The sequence below is a fragment of the Manis pentadactyla genome, chromosome 1 (assembly GCF_030020395.1).
Source record: "Manis pentadactyla isolate mManPen7 chromosome 1, mManPen7.hap1, whole genome shotgun sequence".
Lineage (NCBI taxonomy): Eukaryota > Metazoa > Chordata > Mammalia > Pholidota > Manidae > Manis > Manis pentadactyla.
In genome coordinates, this window is record NC_080019.1 from 45,692,035 (window position 1) to 45,716,981 (window position 24,947).

Sequence of the window (24,947 nt, forward strand, 5' to 3'; positions counted from 1 at the left end):
TCGCCCTACTTCTACAAGGGCAGATGGAAGCCTTTCTCTCAAGCTCTTCAGGAACCCCACAAATGCACAGCCCCCACGGGTCTGTCACCCCTTTCTTTCCCACCTCCACCACCTCCTCCTTGAAAGGACCAGGTGGGGCACCACGCCACCGAGCTGAGCCCCTTGCTCTCTCCTGGTTGTTCCCACTGTTTGCCTTTTGGCAAAGAAATATTTCTAACTGTCCTGTAGGTGAAGCACTAATATTCTCAGGACAGTCACTTCACAAGAAAACCACTTTTGGTATATGGCCAATTATAAACAATTTTTTAAAAAAATGTTATGCTGAGACATGGAAATAGATAATCACAGAGCAGAATTTTGAAAAGGTATCTTGACTGTTTTGGCTCAAGACCTAAAGGACATCATGCAGTCACTGTGTTAACATGCTGCTTTGCCCCTAAAATCCCTCTCCCCGGCTGTGGAGGCGGGCCCCGGGAGCCGCCAGGGAGACTCGCGCCAGAATTTGGGTCTCTCTGAACGCCTCCTTCTTCCCCTAGCAGCCTCCCTCTGAGGAGCCCAGTGGGGATTCCCAGGTGCTTTCGATGTCAGTCCTTGTACTTTTCTATCTGAACTATTTCTAAGTAAAAAAACAATTCCCAATTTCAAATTAGTGATTAACACTTTTTAAAAAGTAAACAATGCCAGTACAAAAACATGTTTTATTTAATGACTCAGCTTCTCATCTACTAGCTTGCCAAAAACCTGTTTGGTCACAAGAAAACAACTGAAACTCTTAAAATACTGTGCTGGAATTCTACAAAGGAAAAAAAAAAACACTACTGATATTTGCAATAACATGTATGAATTCTGAAAATCGCAGTTAAGCAACAGAAGACTGACAAGGAAATACACACTGATTCCATTTGCATAGATGAAGAACAGACTGAAATCTCAGGTAGCAGGAGTCAGGACAATGGTCTCCGAGCAGGGAGGTGTGAACTAGAAAGAGGTGCAAGGAGACTTACATCCGCTGGAAATGCCAGCTCTCTCGTGGTGGTTTTATATGGGTGTCACTAAGCCGTTCACCACCTAAGATCGGTCTACTTGACATTATACCTCAATAAAAAAATTAAAAAGTGCTGTGAAACCAGTAAAACAGTCAAGCCTACCTAGGCACTAACAGGAAAAGAACCAAATTCAAGCAAAGTACAGAATTTACCCTCTTCCAAGAGGTCCAGGGTCTCCTGCTGCTCATCGGTGGGCTTGCTGTTTTCATCTTGGCAGTTGCACTCAAAACATTCTTCTTCCCCTCCTGTGTCTCTCAGCGACATTGCTGACATCACCCCAAGGCCAAAACATTTCCCTAAGGAGCAGTCCTTGGGGGAGCTCCTGGCTGCCCACCTGGAGGAGCCATGGGAGCCAGCGCCCACTGGGCACACGGGGGGCCCCGGCCAGAGCCGCGGACCTGCCCTGGCTCAGCTGGAGTGGAGGGTGTGCACAGGGCCATTGGCCCAGCAGCACCCAGGACAGACCGGAAGGGGGTGGCTCCCAGGAGCTGGGAGGCGGGGCAGGGCCCGGAGAAGCACCTGCTAAAATGGGAATGCTCCCCACACCTTCGCCCCCAGGTGACCCTGCCAGGTGTTGTAGATTCAGAGGAGAGGCCAGCAAACAAGTGCAGAACCTCAGGCAAGTTCTCAGCCTTCAGATTCTTCTCCCCACTCTTCCTCCCCCCAGAGGCAATAAGGAATGGCAGCTTCCTGGAGGTTTCATAGCAACTGCACAGGGCACTACCAGCCAAGCCTCAAGCAGACACACCTGTGTGAAGGCGGGGCTCTAGCCGAGGAGCTGCCCTGGGACACGACTGCCCAGCGCCCCCAGATGAGAGATTTCCTGTGGGTGTGCTTCAGCAGGTGAGCCAGGTCTGACTGTGACCACAGCCTGACAGAGTGCTGAACAGGAAAGGAGGCGATCCATCTGATTTCTAGTAAAAGGTGGGGGCAAATGGCAGTCACCATTACCTGTGTTAAGCTTAATTCATCCCAAGCTTTTATTTGGTAATAAAACACAGCATTTGTTATTTTTAAATCTGCATTTTATAAATTCTACTTTCACCCTACATCTATGTACTCACAGTCAAACGTATAAAGATCTCTTCTAATTGTTAGGGTAAGTAGGGGTGGTGGGGGAATCTAAAGCCTAATAGCTTACAATGTTTCCTGGAAAAAGAATCCACATTTAATTGTGTAATGTACCTCAAAACCAATTCCCCTGCCTGTAACAGTAAAAAAGTGGCAGGTTCTTCCATCAAACCCACTGAAAGGTAGCCTGGAGTGCTGGCGTCTCGGAGATTCGCAGCACATTCTCCAACATCTGCACTTCAGCCACCAGCTCCACTGCGGCTGGTTTCCTTGCTTCTAAAAGCTGCACCAGGACACTTACTCCACCTCTCTCTTAACCAAGAGGGAGGTGCTTAGCAGGGAAAGATCATCATAAAGAATTCTCTGCACAAGTTCAGGGACTAGGTCTCGCTCATCTGTGAATCCTCAGGGCTCAGGATCCCATTTTGGTGGCTAAAAATGTCTGCTACATTGAATTTCTACCTCCCCCCCAAAAATGAATATAGGACCATATACAAGTGCCTCTAAACAGAAAAAGAGATTATAGTAAAATTTTATTAAAAATCAAAACCTAGAGACATATGCACAGCCTGGTTAATTTTTAGGAAACTAAAAAATGATTACATCATTTTACAATGTTAAAAAGGTGTTCTTTGTAAAAAGGAGGTTTTGTAGAAATTCACTGGTGGGGAGTTCAAAGTCACTTTGAAAATCTGCAAAACAAGTACAATGTTTATGAGGACACACACTAAGGAAAAAATCTATTTAATTTCAATAAATGTTATCGAATTGGGTTTGTTAATTCCACTGAATTCAAATAACACTGAGTCTAAAGCCCTGGGGAGGGAGGGAGGCAAGGAGAATGTCCACCTTAAACACTATTTATTTGGCAACTATCAGACTGACTGTAAGATGTTTAGGATCCTGTACTGGAAAACAGTGAATATAAGTATAAGGCTGGAGGCACCTGAGGGAGGGGTGAGCACGTCAGACGAGCTCAGCCCTCAACAAATAAAGGGGGACAGCAAAGCCCCCCACCCCAGCCTAGTAAGGGAAAGAGACCAACAGATTCTGGACTGATGACAGTGCCAAAATCCCCGGCTGCTGCCCCCTCCCAACCTGGAAAAGGAGTAGTAACTTTCTAGTCCTTTGTCTACTGTAAGGGCCAATGACACGTGCCTTAGGCTAGCCAATCCTCGGGCCACTGTAGACCTATGCTCTCCCTCCCCCTAACTTCTTTATAAACTCACTGCCTGCCCTGCTGCGTGCGACTTCTCCGGCCTGTGACTAACCAGACCGGCGAACATCGCCTGGGATTGCGCCCTATTAAACTTTTGGCTCCTTTGTAGCCTCCTCGCCTGGTCATTTCGGCTCGATTTTACCTTACAATAAGTAAAATGAAAATTGATTTCATATATTTGAAAATACTCTCAAGTGATTACTCATACATAACAAAGTTGTCTATACTCATTTTTAAATTCAGATCTAGGCCATCCTTAACAAATGATGTCCATGTCTATATAGTATATCATAAACATTTAGGACATGGCATTTTGAACACAAGCCCACCCTAGGCTCTTCATGTCACCCTACTTCTCTGGGTTTAGTCGTTCTTCAGGATATTCCCCACCCCAGACCCCAAACCTCTCCTCCTCCCTCCGTGGGGATGTGTGGGAATTCTCAAACCTTATCCACTTTGCATTCACTTCAAGGGTAAAGGCAGAGATGGGCAAAAGCGCACCTTTGCTGATAAAGCAGTTCTCCCGAAAGCCAAAGAAGGGGGAGCCTTGACATCCCTGGGCCAAGTGAGACACGGGGAGGCCTGAGCAAGGCCCTGACCTCTGGGGTACTCCCACTGGCGCGGTGTGCAGAGCCGAGGGCGGCCGGCCCTGTCCGCAGAAAGCTGCTCACCCCAGGAAGGGGCGAGGACCAGACACTGACGCCCAGAGCAGGAAGGCAGGGGTGTCAGCTCCCAGCCTGTCTCCTCTGGGAGCGCTGGGTGGGGAGGCCAGAGGAAGTTGTCACTGGCCTGCTGCAGGGGAGACAGACATTGTTCTGTGACTGTCCCTTTCTAGATCTGCTCCACACACCACCACGGAAGTCACTCACCGTCCAGAAGCTCTCCCCTGCGCTGTCCAAAGAGTGGCCACAAGCCACTGGGGCTGTTCATGTTTAAATTTAAACTGATTAAATAAAACCCCAAATTAGTCCTGCTGGTCCCATTCAGCCATTGCACATGTGGCTAGTGGCCCCCATATGTCAAAGCACAGAATATGTCCATCACCACAAAAGCCCTCCTGGGCAGCAGCACCCTGAAGGGGCACCCATTTGTGTCAAGATGTGAGTTTTGCCCTTGCTGGCCTCCCCAGCCTGCGCCTCCTGCCACCTCCTGGCCCGCGACTCCTCTGCGCTTGACCCCAGGCCACCCGCTGCACGTGTTTCTCTCGAGGTTCTTCACACGTTTCACTTCTCTGCTCACACAGAGCAGAGCAGCCCAAACTGAGGGTCATTTCCCCAAGAACCTTGATGATGTCATTAAAAAAACACATAAGAGAAACATAAGCTCCAACACCCTGGGGCTCTGGGCTTCTGGTCAGCTCACTCACAAGTCCTCCGCTTCCACATCTGAGGACTTTACCTTGCTTGTCCTTACCAAAGCCAGTGATAAGAACTAAGTTACAGCGTGCATTTATGTTTCATGCCTCAAAAAATCACTAACAGCCTTGCAGAAAAGTGCTAAGTCTAGAAAGGGAAAAGGCAGCTTCTACCTCCCAAGGTACATCCCATAATAAACAAAGATGAAAAAATGGGGGCCTGCTTACATTGACACAAAGTGCAGGAAAATTAGAAAATCATCTCAAAGACCTAGTAACAGGTTTTCAATTAATGCTTAAAATACCTCCAATAGACATGCGTGCACACAGCCAGCCAGCCTCCCCATTGGGGTGGCATTTGAGAGGTCACTGCCAGCAAGACACTAGCAGGATGTGTCACTGCCCTTGTGTAGCATCACGGATTCTCACTATGGAGTAAGAAGTCAGAAGAACAACTTTGGTGACCATCTACCTGAGTTTCTCCTTTTAAAAAATCAGTATGAACTACTCCACCTCCTGCCCAGACATTCAAATATTATAAAAGGGTGGAAGAAAGGGGGGTTGATTACAGAAGAAACTGCTGCAAGAAACAGATAGTCAACATATTGCATCTTGCTCAGAATACCATTCGCCTTTTCAAAGGGACTTTTAAAAAGAAATGAATAACGAATACTATTTCTAAGAAAATAAAATTAGGCACTGGCCTAGCACTACACCATTTACGAAAAGCTTTTACTTTATTTACACTCCTTACACTCATCATGTGACTCTGGTCAATGTGGTTATCCCCATTTCCGGATGAGAAATCTGGGTTGACGGAGGCTCACAGAGGTCCCAGGATGTGCCCACACCACACAACCGCACAGAGAGCACAAACACGCCTCAAAAGCCAGCGCTGTTTCTACCATCCTACCTGTTCCTAGAAAGACTACAGAGGTACACTGTTTCTTTAACTTAAAGACATACACTTTGAGCCCAAGCCTTTCTGAATATTAAAAGAGCCTCACACTCTTTATAACCAACCACACTTTTTTTTTTAAGTGACCAGTGTAGGAAAGAAACAACCTAAGATTCCATGACAGACCTAAAGAATTATTTTCCAGACCCCTGTGCCTGAGGCTGATTTCCACTGGCATTGGCACAATTTCCCTAACACACCTGATGTGAAATATCACCTAAAACCATGTGCTAAAAGTTCAGGTTTCTTAGGGCTTCTCCTGGTCTGAAGTGCATCTGAAAATCTGCTTTTTTTAATCAGCAGGTGATTTTCACAATCTGCTAGCTTTTGGCTCTCTGCAATTAGAGCTGGGATACATCCAGTGTAGGTAACCACAACCCTGTTTGACACCAGATTTTAAACTGCAAACACTGAGTATAACTGTGCAAATTCTGTGAAGGCTGTGATATACTGTGCTGACAGCTAGCTATTTCAAATCTCTAAAAACTACTTTAAGGAAGGTACTGGGCAATCAACCCCTCCAATTTCTTATTATTCTAAGGACCTGCCTCATGCCCCTTGTTACACCCTCTGGGGTGTTATTGTGTGTTTCAAGGGTGGGGAGGATAGAGTGTAAGACTCCACAACAAAACAGATAAGGGGGAAGGACACAGTCTTCTGTACTGAATAAAGCTATTCTAAACCTCAAAGGGTAAAGAGAACAGCAGCATTTCTTAATTCCAACCTTAAAAGAGGAGTTCTAATTGTCCTGCAATCTATATTACCACCTGCATACATTACTTTTTCAATGCTAATCCTGCAATTTAAGTGTGAGTCAGTAACTCTGACATTAATGATGATTTTGCATCTTTTTCAAAACATTTGACTAATCTTTTGTTATCTAGAAGTTCCCTAGAGTTTCCCTCATTAAAGATTTAAATGCAAAATGATGAGAGAGAGAAAGCAGTGCTAGGGCTCTTCTCCTACCTGGCCTCCTCAGGAGGCAGGTCAGGACTGAGAAATGAAAGGGCTATTGAAATTTGCAGTTTTAAAGATGCATATAAACAGAGGCAAATGGTATTTCCAGACCAACCTGCTTAGGCCAGGAAAGAGCCCAACCACTTAGAAATGTGTACACAAGTAACAGGAAAACTAGCATATGCTTGAGATATGCCCCACCCCACCCCACACAACACACACACACCTTTTATGGGTTTCCTAAACTGGATAATTTCTGGGCTTCCATTCCTTTTATTTTGCTTTGCTAACTATCTTTAAAATGGGATTATAAAAATGCCCATTGTCCTAGTAAATTCTGTCCCAATCGCCTTCTCCTCTTCATCGAAACTGAGATGGAGTGTAAAGACAAGTATTTTGCTCAACACACAATTGGACAGTAACTGCAACTAACACTTATTTACCCTTGGATAGATGAGCCACCTCCTCTCTTTTCCTTTTCTGTTGGTAGAAGATAGATCTGGCTGCCTCGGGGGCCAAAACTCGGCTGAGAAGCTGTGGGTAGGAAAATCCTTCTGACAAACACCCAGAGAGGAATGGGCCTCCTCTCTCTTCAGACTGACCACCACAAATGACTGGCTGTATTTCCACAGACACGGGGTGTAGAGAGCTGGGCAGTGCAGCAACTGGGTCATGAAACCTTCGTCCCCCACTTCTGGGATGGATCCGTGGGAGCCATGGCTGCACCCACACGCACAGGCCTGGGACAGGTGCTCTGCTGTGACCAGTGCTCCCTGACCTGCAGGCCCACTGAGGCCCACACTTTGAAAAGTTCTGGCGGGTTCAGTGAGTCACAAGGCACCAAGGAAACCAAGAGAGGTCGGTGGTTTTCCAAAAAGAAGCGTCCCTCTGATGGTCTCCTGCAGTTGGGTAACAGGATGGGAACTTGCTTCAAGAATAATATATCCAAAAAGAAAAACAAATCCACTCACCTTTTCTCCCTGAGACCCTTGGAGCTGCCCACCATCACCATTACTCACAAGAAAGATGCGCACAGACTCAGCATGACACTGTCTTCATCTAATGCTGGGGGACCACGGGGCTCAACTGGGGATTGTACCTCAGCACAATACCCACCCACCCCTCCAAGAAAGCCTCTTGGTCTCTCTCCTACAGCCCATGGTCCAGGCAGAAATCAGCAGAAAAGAGATAATTATGTAGATCTTCAGCTTGCTAATGAGGCCAGCTCCCAGCCTGTTACGTCATTTGGATTAATCAAACACAGTCATGGTTAGAGCAATCTCAAACTCCCCATTTAAACTCCCCAGTTAACAAGCAAGTTACCTTACCTCCCAATGGTTTGTGAGGCTGGGAACATGTCACTGGGGAACTGACCCTCAAAAGAGAAATATTAATTGTGTTGTGTGTGTGTGTGTGTGTGTGTGTGTGTATGTGTGTGCAAAGACATGTGACTTGAGGGTCATTTTAAAGAAGACATTAAAGAAGACAGATTAATGTGTCATACACAGTTTTGAGGCCGAACACCACAAGAGCCTCACGCCCCTCCCACGGCCTCCCTGAGAATGTACCTCCCTGCTATTTTCCGTGGGCTGAAACCTCCTCAGGCTTGTCCACCCACAGAAACTCCACCCTGTCTGCTCTGGAATGTGCCACACCCTCCCTGCACAAACTGAGCCGGTGACAGAAGGAGGCAGTCTCTCCTGGCCCCTCCCCACACCTCTCCACCCCCATCTGTGTGGGATCCCACAGGCAAAATTCATCAGAGTCGCCTGCGTGGTGGGAAGCTGCTTCTGCATTTTCTCAGCCTCCCCGCAGCCTCCAAGTCTGGGCTCAGGAAAGGGTGGATACTCCAGGCCTGCTGCTGCCAGTCCAGAGCCACCTCCCAAATACACTATTCCTGAGCACAGAGGACAGGCAGCACTTCTCCTCTTGCACATACACACACACACACACACACACACACACACACACACACACACACACACACACACACACACACACACACACCACCACACTCGTGCCTCACCCCAGAGAGAATTCAGTCCAACAGAATTATCATGCTCCCCTTTTGAGCCCACGGCAACGAGCCCTGCCCACCTGCCATCCCCTCCACCATGCCTCGCAAACTGTCAGAGCCATGCATGCCCACCGGCGCGGCTGTTCCAGTATACCCTCCTTCTGCCAGGCTTCCCAGAAAGGTTTCAGGACACCCTTCTACCCTCTGGCAGACAATGCCCCTACACATCCCTGCTCTGTTTTGCAGGAGCCATAATTACCGTCTGAGCATTCTTCATAATACCAGTCTAGTTCATAATAATCCGCTTCAATAAATTTCTGCATAGTCAGTATTCTTGCAGACTTCACAGCGCCATCAGCATCAAGTCAAACGCTGCCGTGCCTCCCTGCCCTTCCAGAACACTGGGCAGGAGGGCATCCCAAAACACACCAGAATTAAGCTGTGCATTCTTACTGATAGTCTGGAGCCAGATCAGAAAAGGAGCTGCGGAAAGAAAAATTCTGCGGGGTTGGGGGTGGGAAGGGTAGCAGGAGCAGAAAGGGCAGCGATTTGCAGAGCTATCAGAGAGCCCGGCAGCGCAGCTAATAAAGCAGCCCGGCCAGCAGCCCTGAATGGGAGTAGCCGGAACTGTCCTATCCGGATGCGCGGAGGGTGACGTCAGGGACACACACCACCACCTGGAGGTCTCACTCGGGCCTCGCCTCCCGCTCACCGCTCATCTTTCAATCTAACAGTTGCCATAGAAACTGGCTGGCTCTGAAAAATGATGCAGAGATGGAGGAAATGTCTTCCAAGGATGCTGGGCGCAGGGGCTGGGAGGTGCCTCGCATGGAGAAAGGGGCATGCAGATGGTGGGGGGCACCACCATTACCTCCAACAAATTGTAAGGACAAATTTTTTCACCTGACTCTGGGCCACTACCGAGTCTGCATTTGAAAAATGCCACCTTTTAAAATTTGCAACCATTACCTTTGATTTTATTTCCTCAGCCTGATTTAAGACATTAAACACCCTTTCTTAACATTTTTGCCACCACCTAAAGGAAATGCAAATTACTCAGAAAATGGAGACATTCTTAGTTACAGTACTGCTCTCTGCTCATGCCTTTGCTTAAACTTCTGGAAAAACAGCCTGCAACATACAAAAAGAGGAGAACGCCATTACAAAGGAGCCCGTACTATATGATATACTGTTTCATGAACATTCACATGTGTAATCAAAGTATAAAAATGTATGACAGGAGGAAATAGCCCACCTTTAGGAAGGTGGCTGCCTCCAGGAAAGGACTGAGGGGATGGGGCTTTGTCCTTGTAACTGCGTCTATAATATTTTATTTCCTAAAAAAGAAAAATGAGGTTAACATTTATCAGTTCTGAGTGTTTGGCATGTTTGAAACATTCAATAAAATGAGTAAAGGATGATTAGACAGAGTTTAGACCTATTATAGGTTAAACTCCATCCCCAAAAGCATGGTTTTTCAACCTCAGTTCTAAAGACATTTAGGATCACATCATTCTTTGCTGTGGGACTGTCCTGGGCACTGCAGGGTGTTTAGCAGCATCTGTGGCCCTACCCACCTGGACGCCAGAAGCAGCACCCTCTCTCCCTGCAGATGTGACTAACCAGAATGTCTCTGGATGCTGCCAAATGTCCCCTGGGGCAAAATCTCCCCTGACTAACCACTGCCCTAAAGCAAAGCTACCTACAGAACATCCCCAGCCTGCGGGATGGGCACTGGGACTTTCTTCCATGTAAACAGCAGCGGCACGACCTTGGGGCAGTTTTCCCTTAATTTTCTACTCAAGACTGTACAATGTGCAAGTGAGTAATAGTAAAAGGCCCCTTTTTCACTCTGGGTAAAGAGGGCCCGCTTCTTTCCTTCCATAGTGATCACACAGGGACAGTTTCCCTTAGTCTTCCAATGGCATATACCTTCAGTTAATAAACTTGGAGGAAAAGGTATCCCTCCAGGGCAGGGCTTCCTGGGCTTTCATGTGCATGAATCACCTGCAGCTTTTACTAAAATGCAGAGTCTAATACAGCAGGTCTGCAGCTGGACCCGAGAGTCTGCATTTCTACCAAGCTCCCACATGACGGCAATGCTGCTGGTCCCCCTCCCACACTTTGGTGAGGCTCTTCAACGGGATGGGCAGAGTGGGGTGGGTGGAATTTTATATATATATATATATATATATATATATATATATATATATATATATATATATATATATATAGTGTGTGTGTGTGTGTGTGTATCTCTTTGAGTAGAAAATAGAAAATTAAGAGGAAAACTATATATATACATGTACACAATTACCCCATATACAGAATCTTGGGCAGAATCTACACTGTATGCCAATCTATCTCAACCTTCCTAAATCATTAGAAGTAGATGAGCCTTCAGTGCTGTGTTACAGTCCCTATAGTTGGCTTCTTATGCTCCACCTGTGTCCCAGAAGTCTCTCCCAACTCTGGGGTGCCCCTCTTCTCTTTACCAGCCTGGTCTCTTTACCAGGCTATGCTTGTACCCCAAAGCAGGATGCTACAAGTGGATCTTCCCACTTGCCAGGTGGCTGATGGAGCCCATCTGGTCCAGCCTTTATACTGTGAAAGCACATGCTGCCTGTGGATAAAATGAATGTTCCTGTGGCCGGGATTCTCACCTGGCCGTGGTTGACTAGCTCACTGCACACCTGTGGGCAATACATGGCTGTTGGCTCTATATAAAGAGCTCCGCCCAGTGCTCTGGGCATGACACGGTGGCTGCAAGGCTATGGGAGAGCAGAGCAGAGGCTGGAGTGGTGGCAGCACTGAGGACGGCTTTGTGGGACGACTGTGCAGAGAGGCCCAGAGGCCGGCTGTGAGGGACGGCTGTGTGGGACGGCTGTGCAGACAGAGAAGTCCAGAGGCAGAGACCGGCTTGCTGCATGCATACTCGTTCTGAGTGAAAGGGATTTTAGTGACTGACCTGCCTCCTGGAAATAAAGTTGGGTATAACCCTTTCACCCCAAGAATGCTTTGCTGCCAATTTCTTTGGTCACACTGAATCCATAGTGTACTTGCCCAGGGCTGAAACCCATTGGCAAGACAAACGTTAACGTGGTTCCTCGGAGAGTTGCTGATTTCATGTCTTAGGGCAGGAAAAACCCCTATGGGCCTGCAACACCAGCTTGCAAAAAAAAACACAGACTGCTCTAAGAGGTAGGAGTGATATGGTCTAGAAGCCAGCTTAGAAAGACAGTCACTGGCCAGGCTGTGATACTCTGAACCTCAAAAACAGAATCCAGTTAATAACGGCTAAAGGGAATAAGTCGGGTCTGTAAAGGCCATGGGTTATCAGGGGGCATCAAAACAAAAGGGCTGCCAAGCGAACAAGGCAACTGACATATAAAGAAAAGACTAGAATAGGAGGATATTTTTAATCCATCTTAAGAATAGGGGAGGGTGGGTGTGTATGACTGCTCTGCTTCTGCCGCTAATATCTTTCATAAAGCATGGTATGAACATTTCTCTAAGCAGGGTGGCTATGAATAAGCCAACCAGATATGGAGTGAGGGGGCAGGTACAAGAACAGGAAGGCCTGACCTTGTAGTCACAGACTATTCCCAGGTAGGAGGACCGGGTCCTGGGCTGCAAGCTCTGCTATAGATTCTCTGGTGTAAACACTGAAGAGAACTAATAGATTTGGTCTGCAATTAAGAAAAATCAATAAATATATCTGTAATCAGATTGAAACGTTAAGAAGAATTTAGTAAAATTGCTGTTTCTAATTATTAATTATGTGAGCATATACATTAAATATTCATATACATACATACAATTTTATATATACGTGTACAACAATTTTAAGTAAGTTGCTATTCAATACATTTTTTAAATGAATAAGCACTAACAATTTTGGGTTAAATGACTCATGATGCAGTTGTGAGTTACCCCACAGTGTGGCAGACGGCAGAGGTCTTGCTACATGCCCCATTCCTGCGCACCCGCAGCTGATGGCACAGGCCCTGCCCAGTCCCTTGTCAAGCCAACTGAACAAGCAGGTCGGCGTAAGGGGGGCTCCCTAGGCTCCTGCCTCCTGCCTGGAAGCAGAGCCACTCGGCAGTGTCGACCCCTCTGCAAGGTGCTGCCAGTCTCCAGTGCTTTCCTGCCTTTAGGAAGTACTGCTGGCCTTCCACCTGCAGCCAGGAGCCCAAGACAGAAGAGGGAAAAGCCCCAAAGGGGCTTCCCATTCTTGGGGGGGTGGCAGGTGGGGAGCACATGAAATATAGCCTTACAAGCAGGCCTTCCTTCTACTACAGAAGACTGACTAACAAGATGCTTCTGCGGGTTCTCTCTCTCTGATCTGTATTTTTTAAAAACATTGCCCCTGCCAGTCACTGAGTGCACACAGCAGAAGGCAGGCTGCTAAGAACAGCTTGCTGTCAACTACCTCCCTCCACCAAAACCATCTCTACCTAATTGTAGGCACAGGAAAAGCAGGCACCCACTCCCCTCCAGGGGGCAGAACAAAGCCTGGCTTTTAGGAAACACACCCCAAGGCAAGGAAACAGAATCCAACAGAGCACTGCAGAGCCCAGGTGCACCCTGGCCTGAGGGCCATTCTCATGAAAACCCGGACATCTGAGATGGATACAAGAGAACACAGCACTGGGGCTTGTTGCACAGTTCCAAGCTGCAGCCTGCAGCCGGCGGGGCGGGGGCTGCATGGGCCATCACACTCTTGGGACCAGCAGGTCGAGTGGCAGATGTCTCAGGCTTTAAAACACAAACAAGAAGTTCAAAGGGTCCCCAGTTCTGCTCCTGCCATAACTCTGAACTGCTGTGGCTCGAGCCCAACACCCAGGAGGAGCAAATGGGGTGCAGCTGAGCCATCATGTCAATTTCCCACCTGAGTCCGTTCCAGCTTTGTCTTAGACATGCTAGATTAACATGAAAAGGAAAATGGTCAATCTGTACAGAATAGCGTGCCAAGCATTTTTGTTCTTTAGAGAAAAAGAAGATACTCAACATTGGAATCTGGTTTTATGAGAACAATGAAAGCTGGCAGATGACAGATGACAAAAAGTAAGCCTAGGGGCCATGTGGTAGATCAGCCCACTGGGATGAGAACCTGGTTGCCCTGCTCCCCAGGACACTGTGCCCAGGAATCTGGTGCTGTGAGGACCTGGCTGCTTTTGACCACCTCCCAGAGTCAGGTGCCTTCAATCCTCCCAGCACCTGGTGCCCAGGCCACACCAGATGGAGGCACCGCGACCATGCGTGGCTGACCTGTGGGGAGCACTGCGCAGCCAGGGCTTCTCTGCTCCCACCTCTGACCCTGCAGACATAGTGCAGCTAAAAGTGGTAAAAATGCATGCGAGGAAGAGTCCACTCATGGGAGGAGCAAGCCAAAGAGGGGGGAAGGCACGACTGCAGGGCCCACTCAGGACTCCACCCGTAGACAGGACAGCCAGGGTCTAAGGGGCAGCAGAAAGGACGGCTGGGACACGGGCATTCCCATGAGACAGATTCATGGCCACTGTTCATAAGTATAATTTGTGTATTTCAGTATTGTTTTGTTAGTGCATGATAATGAAAAGCTTTCCCTGGGCATTAGATCCCTTTTCCATTCCACTCCCATGATTTATCTTTCCTTCCCTCACTCAACCACACCCACCACACACAAGGCTCAGGTGAGAACAGATCCTCAGAGTTCCACAAGTGCCCCCACCCCCCAGCCCCACATACACACCCTGTTTTCTCCTAGTCACCACCTCATAAAACTATTGACCCTCCAGTTCACAAGGTCACTCTGGGTGTTGTTTATCCATTTAATTTGAGACTTAGTGCATATTGTGGTACTTGTTTTTATTTCACTTAGGATTTTTATTAGATGAAGGTAATCTTTGGAAGGTGGCAACAAAATGATCTTTGTACTCTTGAGAGGGTTTTAAACTTTGTGTTGTTTTTTCAAAAAATATGAGAAAGGTGCCATGTACATAGATAAATCTTAATGAGGAAAGTCCTGGATTATTTAAAACATGCTTAGAGAATAGGCAAATACTTCAGTAGTGTTCTATTTGAGAATCCTCTCAATTCTAGCTAAATGCCAACAGATAATATGCATTACTGTTGTCTCTCATGAAACTGCCCTTGGTAAGAAGTTTGATTCCTTGATAACTCTTTGAATTACAAAAATACACATGCATACACACACATATCTTTAAATGATTTACCACACTTGCATAAACTTCAGCAATCTCCTTCATGATCATTATCTATTGTTACCATTTTCTGAACATTCACTAATGGGTAGCAACCTGCACAAACTAAGAGAAAGGTCAGGGGTCTTGTAGAAAATATGTAAGATGTGTTCACACTTCTTAAAGACAAAATCTGATGTTTTCAGACAAATTGCTTCTAAGTACTGAATGGCCTGATGTCTTGGAAGTAAAAAGGTTTGGTTGAAGCTGAGAAGATCACAAGTCAGAGCTCAAGAAATGTGATATTCTGTCCATTTTAGGTACCTCAAAAGAACATCAGACCTTTTCAAAGCACATATAATATGAAAGAAAAGGCCTGGGCTGCATTGAGGATATCATACTATGGAAGAGAAAGGGCCTGGGCACGCATGGTACAGCGGGACTCAGGCCCTGCCTCTTACCCTTCCCGTGTGACCTTGGGCAGATAACGGAGGGTCCCTCTGAACCTCAGCCTCCTTCTCTTTAAAAAAGAGATAAAGACAGTCTCCACCTTGGAAGGCTGCTGGCAGGACTTGGAATGCCAGGAACATAATAAACCTCAGTGGATATCCTTTTCATCAATTATTAACCACCTTCATTTACAAACCATGCAGCAGAAACTGGAGGTGAAACCCAAAAGGAATTTTTAAGACCAAACTCCTTTTAAAGACCACTTATGGTCATTAGAAGGCCAGGACTGAGAACTGAGAAAGGGGTGGGCTCCCTGATTCTGTAAACAGAGGCAAGTATCTCTGCTTTCTCAACCTGAAAATCAGAACAGACACTATCTCCCAAAGCCACATTTTCCAACAGTCACAGAACTCTCTGTAAACCCACCAGAAAGAAAACTGAGGGACAAAGAGGTTCTGTGATGTCCTCATGGTGACAACAAGAACAGGTTTCAGAACCAGGGCCGAAATGTCAGTTTAGTATCTGAATTTTGGAGAGGGGAGACCATACCTTTGTGAATGGGGTGTGATGGGGCTCGAGGCTGAGCGTCCGGGCCCGCCTGACAGCCAGGCAGGTGGTGAGGAGAGCTGGCCTGAGGGCGACAAGCTAGTTTCACGTGAGGTCCTGACTATACGTCCAGTGCACAGAGAGGGAAACGCCGATGCTGCCTATAAGGCCAGCAGCTCAAGCCAAGGAGGTGTGCGACAGGAGACCCCAAGACAGAAGACTGACAAATGTCCACAACTAAGCAAATGATACAGCAAAGAGATGGACCAGAAATGGAAACAAACAAAACCAGAGAATCAGTCAGAGGGGGAGGAGGATTAGGATACTGCCCCAGGTGGTCCACTGACACACAAATACGGGCTGTAAAGGGAAGGCCCAGTGGGACATACTTTGAATAGGGCTTTTGTCTTCTACCATCACCCCAGACCCCTTTAACAAGAGCACTGAGAGGAACGTGACTGTGGTAAGGAGGCTCCATGTGTTGGTTAGAATGCAGGAATGCACTACTGGCCTCCTCCTCCTTTTTCTAAGCACACCTGGTTGACCTCTAACCAAAACAAGGAGCCACTGAGCCCGTGAAGGCCCTGCCCGATGCCCATGGCCTGTTGGCACCGCTGGCCAGCATTCCACCACGCGTGCCCGACCACTCGGGCTCCAAGGGATTCGGCCCTTGCCCCACTGACAGTCGTTTGCTCCCAAACCGGTTTGTGTCCATTTTGCTTATTAATGTAACTATACAATTATGTTTATTAATTCATGGATAGTACAAAAAGAAAGTTGTTTATATGAAAGCTAAGTTTAATACTTTGAAAGACACAATTTAGGATTAAATGGCCAATTAGATTTGATGAAACAACTGCATTATATTTGAAAAAAACCACATAACAAAAACAGAATCATATACTTCAAATGTAGCATATGTATCGTACTGGGCTCCTGGCAAACATGGTAAAAGACTTCGTGTAAGCCTCGCAAACAGAGCGCACTCAGCGTCACTACTGGCTACCACCATGCGAGCAGACAGAGTGGTGAGCTGTGGAGGTGGGCAAAGGAAAGGTAACAGGAGTGGGTGAGCTGGCCCAGGAAGGCTTCTCTGGGGAGGCACACTTGTGCTGGGATCTAAAGAACAGGAAAGAAGGGGAGGAGAGCACAGGGGGCCTCTCCTCCATTAGGTGAGTTTGGAGTGCTCACCAGCCTGGCTGATGCTCTAACAGGGAGGGTGGAATGAGGCTGGATGCAGAGAGAGCAAGAGCCAGGTCAAGGGTGCTTGAAGACCCTGCATTTTATCCAAAGAGCAATGGGAAGTAAAGGAGTGGTATGACCCAAATGGGTCTCAAAAAAAGCCCAGCCAGGCCACTGAGTCAAAGGAGAATGGGTGAGCAGCACGAACGGAAGCGGAAAGGCAGCGCGGCAGCCCAGGAACGAGGGCGCAGGGGCTCCATCCAGGGTGGTGGCCACAGGCTCAAAGAAGGGATCCGAGATGTACTGGCAGAGAGAATTAACAGGGCCAGCTGACGGCCCAGAGGACATGGAAATGGGGTAACTATGTCACATACAGCCAGACAGACATTTACAGAGGGGAAGAAGTCCAGTTTTATGTTAAGACAGGGTTTCTAAGCCTGGAGAGGGGATGGAGGAAGGGAGAGGGGAGGTCAGAGGGGGCATACATTTGGGAGCACCAGCACGTGGCTGGTATTTGAAGCCTTGGGAATAGAGCACACAGAGAGAGGTGGGCTGGGCACTAAGCATGACAGCAGCAATTCCAGTGCCCCGGAAGGTGGACTCACAGGCCACACGTGACAATTTCTGCCAGTGGGGCCTGAGGCAGGCACAGTTTCAAAAGTCCTCTAGGTTCATCAGGGTTGAGGCCACTGATTTAGAAGCTCAGAGGAAAAGAAGAGAAACTGGTAGAAGAGGCCGGAAAGACAGACGGGGAATCCAGGAGCAAGTAAGGCACTGTCCAGATGGAGTGGTCACTGTGCCAACCCGCCCCGGGGCACAAGGAGGAGGAACCTCAGGTATGGTGTGCAGAGAGGGTGGAGTGCAGCCACACTGCCGCCAGGTCACCCCCAGGCCGCACCTCGTCCCAGGCAGACTGCCGCCACCTGCGATGAGATATGTGCGAGTACCGTACCACTAGGCTCAGACAAACACGTGTGATGCCTGAGGCTGTGTGGACACAAGTGAATGAACAGGCAGAAACGGGGGTATGATACCCACTGTGGGTTCCACTTCATGGCCCAACTCAAGTGCTGTGGCGACAAGCAGGGGACCATACGCAGCTGCTGGCCCCAAGCAAGCTGGCTGCAAGAGCTTGGAGTCACTCCACTCAAGGCCTCAGGTGCCCCATCTGTACGATTATGGTTGGACTGGATTTACAGAATTTTTTTTGTTTGTTTAAACTAAATTTTTAAAACTGAAAATGGCATGGGGAGCTGCTTTAATATGCAGGTCCCCAAACCCCGCTTGCTTCTCCCACATGAGAAAGGTGGGCAACTCCATGTAGGATGCCAGCCAAGTCCTGTAGAGCTTCCTGCATTGGCCCAACCCAGAGCAAAGTCCCTGGTTAGGTAATGGAAGAAAATCAGTAACGCAGGAGAGGTTTTCACTTCCTTAGCTAGAAAATCTCAGCTGGAAATCAAACAAATTCCATACAATGTACTCAAAAAATACCTGCTGGCTGACTCATTAATAGCACTTTATAGTAAGGGCAAACAATGGGGCCATGTCTTGAACTCATCTGCTTCATAACCTCTTCTTCTCAGGAAAAAGACTGTTCCAGGTAAACTCAGGTATGGAGAAGACACCAGACCATATGCACTTTAGACACAGAGAGATTTCTTTCCTTGATCAAGGTTCCTTAACAAGAAAGTTACAGAGGAGCCATACACCAACAGGGCGACCTCCATGCCCGTGTCTGCGGGTGCTACATGACTGGAAAAGTCCTCAGCACAGAGTCACCTCCTCTTAACGTCAGGGACATGCAACCTACAGACCACAGGATGGAGGCAAAAATCACAGGGAAGAAGGAAGCCTTATCTTGAGACTAAGCTACATCAGACTGAGTTTCACGTACGATAGCGTGAACTTGAGTGAAAAAAAAAAAGAATTTTGAATACATCAGACTTACATTTTATAAATAAATAAGCTACTGACATATTCAGAAACTGAGGGACGGTTGTCTTTTCCATGTTTACTAAATGAGCTTTACTCTTAAACTACAATTTTTCTCTCACACAGCTACTCTGAGAGAGTGGTTAAGACACAGAGTCAGAACAGAGAAACTAGGTCAGAGACTCAGCACCCACACTCAGTGTGTGTCTTTGGGCAAGCTTCTCAGCTCCCTGAGCCTCAGCGTCCTCATCTTCAGATCGGGGGCAGTGAGGCTGTTTAATCCAGGGGTCACTGTTAGAATTAAACAAGACGCATATAAAGCATTAAAAACAGTTTCTGACACATAGGAAGAGCAAACTGTTGGCTATTTCTTCTCGTCAAACCATCTCCTCCTAAAGATCCCGTATTCATGGCACATTCACTTTGTGGCCATTTTCACTTTTTGTGTTTCTCAGACTCATCAGGAGTCAAAAGCCACCTGACTAGGAAAGTTTTGAAATTTTTCTGAAAAGGTCATTCTAACACCTGACAAAGATGGACACTCAAAGCTTTCTTGCTTCTTAAAACGTTCTCAGGATGACACGCAGGAAAGAGAGCTCCTCTCCTGATACCCAAGGTGTCTGCAGGGGCCTGGGCAGCACTGGTGTGGACGGCCTGCTCATCCGGGGCCCTCCCGAGCAGGAGCAAGCGTGTCAGACCCCCTGGGGTGCACCTTACCCCCATTCCCCCCCACAATGGAGAACAACTGCCCTGATTCATGAGAAAATAAATCTAAAAGGAAACAAAGGGTTACGCTGTGCTCTCGCATACCTAACAACTGGGTTGACACAACGGTGAGTCACAATGATGTGAGCCACTCCATCTCCTGGGTCACACACATGTAAACAAACAAATGCAACCCAAAAAGGATGCCATGTACAGAGCAGACCTCCAAGCCCCTCAGCCAGTTTAGCAAGGCTCACAGACCCCTTCTCAGGGCCACAGAGGAAACCAACCGTATTATAGTGCAGGTATTAAAACTTGAAAAAAGGCTGTGATATAAGTGCTTCTTATCAATGCACTAAAAAACAAGGTCTATCAACAGATCCAATAAGGAATGCAATTTCAAAGCAGTGATGAGTAAAGGCAGTATTCAAAGTATTTGCTTCCCCTGGAGCATGACATGAAAATATCTGTGATTTCTATAGTGGTGACAGAGCCACAGGTCCTAATGCCACAGTGCTTTGTTTCCTGCATTCATCATGAAAGGCGATGCTGCATTTCACTTAAAAGTTAGGAAAACAGAAATGTGATTTATTTCTTTACAAGTTCCTAGAACCCCGTTTCTTTCTGTAAACCCTTTGAGGGTCCCCGGACCTCAAATTGAAAGCCATGCTCTGGAGGGCGCTGTATTTAAGAGTTAATGCCTGATCACTCACTTAACTGATAGTTAGCAAATGCCTACTTTGCTCTAAGCACAAGGTACCACAGAAGAAAACAGAACTGAGGCTTGGCTGCCGCCATGCTCTAAGAACTTTCAGAATCTCTGCTCCAAATTTATTTTTATTCTTCCCATTTTATCATAATTTGTGTTATCCACTGCTCTTAATATGTAATTAAAATCAAAATTATTTAGCTGAATGACCTTGCTCTTAATATATAATTAAAATCAAAATATACAAACAAACAAAAACATGCCACTATGTCTGTTCAAGCCTACCATTAAAAGGATTTTTAGAAGCTATATATCAGTGTTATGGAACAAATACTATGTGTCCTCCACGCTTCTATTTCCTTGACAGTAAAACCAGCCCTGCCCCAAAGGTAGATGTTTATAGAGATGAAATGAGGCAATTCACATGAAAGTTCTCTGAAAACAGTGAGGCACTCCCACTGGTGGTGCTCCGACCTCATGGGACTGTAAGCGATTACCCAGTGTAGACGAGAAGGGGCCCAGGGGCCCCTGTGGCAGGAATGGCCCTGCAGGGTCCTGGGGAACCACAGGAGGGTCTCTTAAGGAAAACTAACATGAGGATTTATGGAAAAATGATTGTGCTGTGAATCCTACTGTGAAGCCGTGAGAAGGAACCCAATGTGAATCCTGCCAAGGAGGTTACCCTGGACGTGGTTTTCCACGTGACACCACATCTCCTTGGTAACGCAGATATTGTGAGTAAACTGAAGTGACTCGCAAAGACACAGCAGAAGTTCTAAAGCTTCAATGTGAACTTTAGTACCAGTCTAACATGCTTCATATCTGCCTTGGTGTGATTATTCTATTTTTATTCCTATTGAAATTGATTATCTACTGTGTTCACAAGGAAACTATACAGTTTCCTGGGTATAAAAACACAGCTCAATTCAAACAAAATTCCTTTCTTATTATTATCTAATAGGAAATAGTGTGAAAACAGACCCAGATATACTCTAAAGGAGAAACTTACAGTTCTACCTTGTTCATTATAAATGATTTCACAAATTCAAGAAAACTGAGATTGGTCTTTATTAGAGAAAATAATTGCAGAAAACCTTACAGGTGCATCATAAGCTGGTTTTGAACCAAGTTATCCCCATGTAGAAGCAGGATTGCTGTTTTTTTAAAGGTGACACAATGATACAGATATGTAAATGACATTGCTTTGAAAGTGACATCACTAATTAAGCTAGGCCCAAATTAACTTGAATTTTAAAGTCAGAGACATCAAAACAGAGGACAGCTGGTCTGTTCTACCAACCTCATAGGGCAGCCATGCATTTCTAAAAAGTAAAATTTTCTACAAAGATATCTCTTGAATGAACAACAAAAACACATTAGTAAGAGTTTTTTAAGTTATCACAATTTTTTTTCAAATTTGCAAAGTTAGGTCTCACACCCTTGTCATCACAAAGACACTGAAAACCGCCCAGTATACTGCTCACCCTCCCCAGCACCAGCTCTGCAACTGAACTGCTACAGGCCACTCTGAATCCCAGATAACCAACCAGCTTAGTGTGTCTGCACACAAAAGCTATCAGCCTTGGAAAACAGCGCATAGATACAGAGATAAGTTGGTGGCTGCATAGGTGCAGGGAGCCTGTCTGGGGAGTGGGAGAAATGGGCAAAGGGGGTCAAAAGGTACAAACTGCCAGTTATAAAATAAGTAAGTCATGGGGATGTAAGGTATGCATGGGGCCAATACTTACTACTACTGCACTGTATATTTGAAAGTTGCTAAGAAAGTAGATGTTAAAGTTCTCATTACAAGAAAAAAAATTGTTTTTGTAATGATGTGAGGTGACAGATGGTAGCTAGACTTATTGTGATGATTACTTTGCAATGTATGCACATATCAAATCATTATGTTATACACCTAAAACTAATATAATCTTACATGCAATTATATCTCAATGAAAAAATAAAAGAAATTATCAGCTTTGGTATACCTACCTTGCTGTGTCACATAAACACTGAGCAGCATTGATTCTCCTAATACATTTGGTTTAAATGCAGACAAATCCTGTCCCAGTAAGTTTCTAAGGACTCACATGGTACTTTTGGTATGAGGGGAAAACTATGAGCATTATAAAATTCTTCTGTATGGTTAAGAGAAAGCTGGCTCAAATGAAAATTCATACTTATCCCCCCTACTCAAAAATTTCTATTCAGAACACTTACAATCGAGGCCTTCTATGTGACTGAACCCTACAGACACATTTTTTTGGAGCATCTTTCCATGGATGACAGGCCATAAGACATGGTGACCAGCACAGGACCTCATGTGAGGCCATGGGTAAGGACTGGTCACCACACAAAGGGGGAGTGACTTACGGAAGTACTTCAGTGTCTCTTCGATTTGCTCGGTTGTGAGGTCGATGTTGGCATCTGGAGAAATGAGGGGCGTGTGCAGCCAGTCGTCGTGGTCATAACCGTAGATGGTATCAGCTCTCAGCCTGTAATGGGGCAGCTGCTCCTCCAGCAGGCTGATGATCTCGACTTCCGGAAGGTCAGTGCTGTTGCACACGTCTAGGGAGGAGACGGAGAAATGAGAGCCCAGAACTGGCCAGGGCCTTGCTGCTGCGAGTTACCTAAGCTGTGGCCTGAGGCAGGTGTCCTCAGTGACTTACCCACACTACGGAGAGCCCAGAGGAGGCCATGTCAGGGGTCTTTTTCCAATTTAAATTTTATTCTCAAAACTTAGAATTATGAGTGCTCCTGCCAAGACCCACCCAGAATGGTTCCTGCTGCTTAGCTGCACACTTTCTGCAAAGTAAAGCCAAAAGCCTTACACCTTCACTGTCTGGGCTGTCTTTCTTTCCAGCCTTTTCTCTGGTCATTTTCTCTCAATCACTCTACACTTAAGCCAAACCAGTAATAATTTCATTAATATTCCTAACTTTCTCCTGACACTTTTTACCATTCAGGTTATCCCTCCACCTAGGATTTTGCCTTAGTTTGATTCATTCAAAGAATGGTTCATTCATCTGCATTTTCTTCCATCCATCCAAATATACCCCAAGACCCAGACACCGGACACCATGGCAGCACGCCAGTCCCGGGCCTGCCCTGGCAGTCCTTGTGTTCTTGCGGGGCTTCCGACCATCGACTGACAGGACCCTCCTGTCACTCCCCTTCCCACCGTGCTGGTGTTGGAGCGCTCCTCCTCCAGTGAACCTCGCCTCTGCCTTCTGTGTGCTCACGGCGTGTTCCGGAGTGTCTGTTACTGCACTTACGTTCTGTCTTCCGGGTATTTCAGAATCCAACTCATGTCCCTGATCTGCCTGCTACCTACACCCCTCATAGTTCCTGGCCCAGACTGTGCTCAGGGGTGCACAATGATGCCTATGAAGGTGAATGGGTCCATACAAAGCACAGTTAAACCGGGCCTTTTAATTAGATTGCAAACTCAACAACACAGAAAATGTACCCAGAATGAGGGCTGGTCTTACACAACTGTTCTACCCCCAGGATGAGTGAATTAAATAAATGCTAATGGGTGAGTGCTGATTTTATATCAACTAATTCTGACATCAGTCACTATATCAGCACATTTCACAGAAGGCACTCAGCACCTGTGATGGGAAACAGCCATCTCAGTCTTTCCAACCCATAAGAAACTCAGATCGCCTATGGTGCACAGAGCTGGACAGGAAAGGAAAGTTGACTCAGTCATTCATTCTAGAAATGAGACTTCAGTGAGAAAAGTCATTCAAAAGATAAGAATACAATAAGATCTATTCTTTAGAAGGTGTTACACCCGTCCTTGCCTTGCAGGAAGTAACAAAGGTGGGATCAGGATCAAAGTGAGTGGCAGAGCGGGACTTCTGCTGTGTGTCCTTCTCCAGCCGTAAGAAAGGGCAGGGGAAAACACTCTCAAGACAAATAGAACCACACAATAGCAGGGGAAAGGAGGTGCTGACAAGAGACCGACATTGTGAGGCATCCCCAGAACGCAGAAGGCGGCATTCGCTTACAGGAAGGGCCCAGCCCAGACACCACGGAGGCAATGACTGGAGCAGCCCGTGGGAGGGAATCTGGGGCGCTCCATGCTGGGAGGCGGCGACAAAGAGGGAGCAACGGCCCGGGGCAGGGATGCGTCGGAGAACAAAGCAGGTGGAGTCGGAGACCAGTGTCTTTGCTCCTCTCTGCTGAACCAAGGCAAAGACCTGGCGGGGTGGTGGCCCAGGGCCACTCACACTCAGGAAGTATGTGAGGACACCGTGCCCCGAAGAGCAGCTGTGCCAGAGACTTCCCCAAATCCATGTCTCCTTCATGTGTATGGAGGGCACACAGCAGGCAAAAAAGTGATGGCATACAGGTCAGGAATACATTCAGTGACCTCATGCCTCCGTTTGACAGGAGTCTCCCGGTTGGCACCCTCTACTTCCTCCTCCCCCAACTCCTCCTTCTCACTCAATTCAATAAAGCTTCATTGTAGAACAGTCAGAAAGTCAGCATGGGTATGGTTTTTCAAGCCCCCAAGAAAGAAATATTAAGTAGGAAGTGAAAACGTTCAGAATTTTACATAGCTCTTTAGGGAAGTGCTTCAGTCCTGGAGGGGGCCCACATCTGAG

At 46.8% G+C, this 24,947-nt stretch overlaps 1 protein-coding gene across 9 annotated transcripts in view; it reads right to left on the reverse strand.

Annotated features, from left to right (window-relative positions):
- TRAK1 (trafficking kinesin protein 1) overlaps nucleotides 1-24,947 on the reverse strand; it is a 133,952-nt gene that overhangs the window by 70,315 nt on the left and 38,690 nt on the right. For 3 of the 9 annotated variants that reach the window (XM_036897205.2, XM_036897204.2, XM_057497562.1), the window contains exon 2: nucleotides 22,705-22,899. In XM_036897205.2, the coding sequence (XP_036753100.2) occupies nucleotides 22,705-22,899 (195 nt within the window). Of the gene's footprint in view, nucleotides 1-1,198; nucleotides 1,468-7,576; nucleotides 7,782-8,881; nucleotides 9,183-12,207; nucleotides 12,312-22,704; nucleotides 22,900-24,947 lie in introns of those variants that run through there. The other 6 variants (XM_036897210.2, XM_036897207.2, XM_036897209.2 and 3 more) reach the window with 6 other exon arrangements.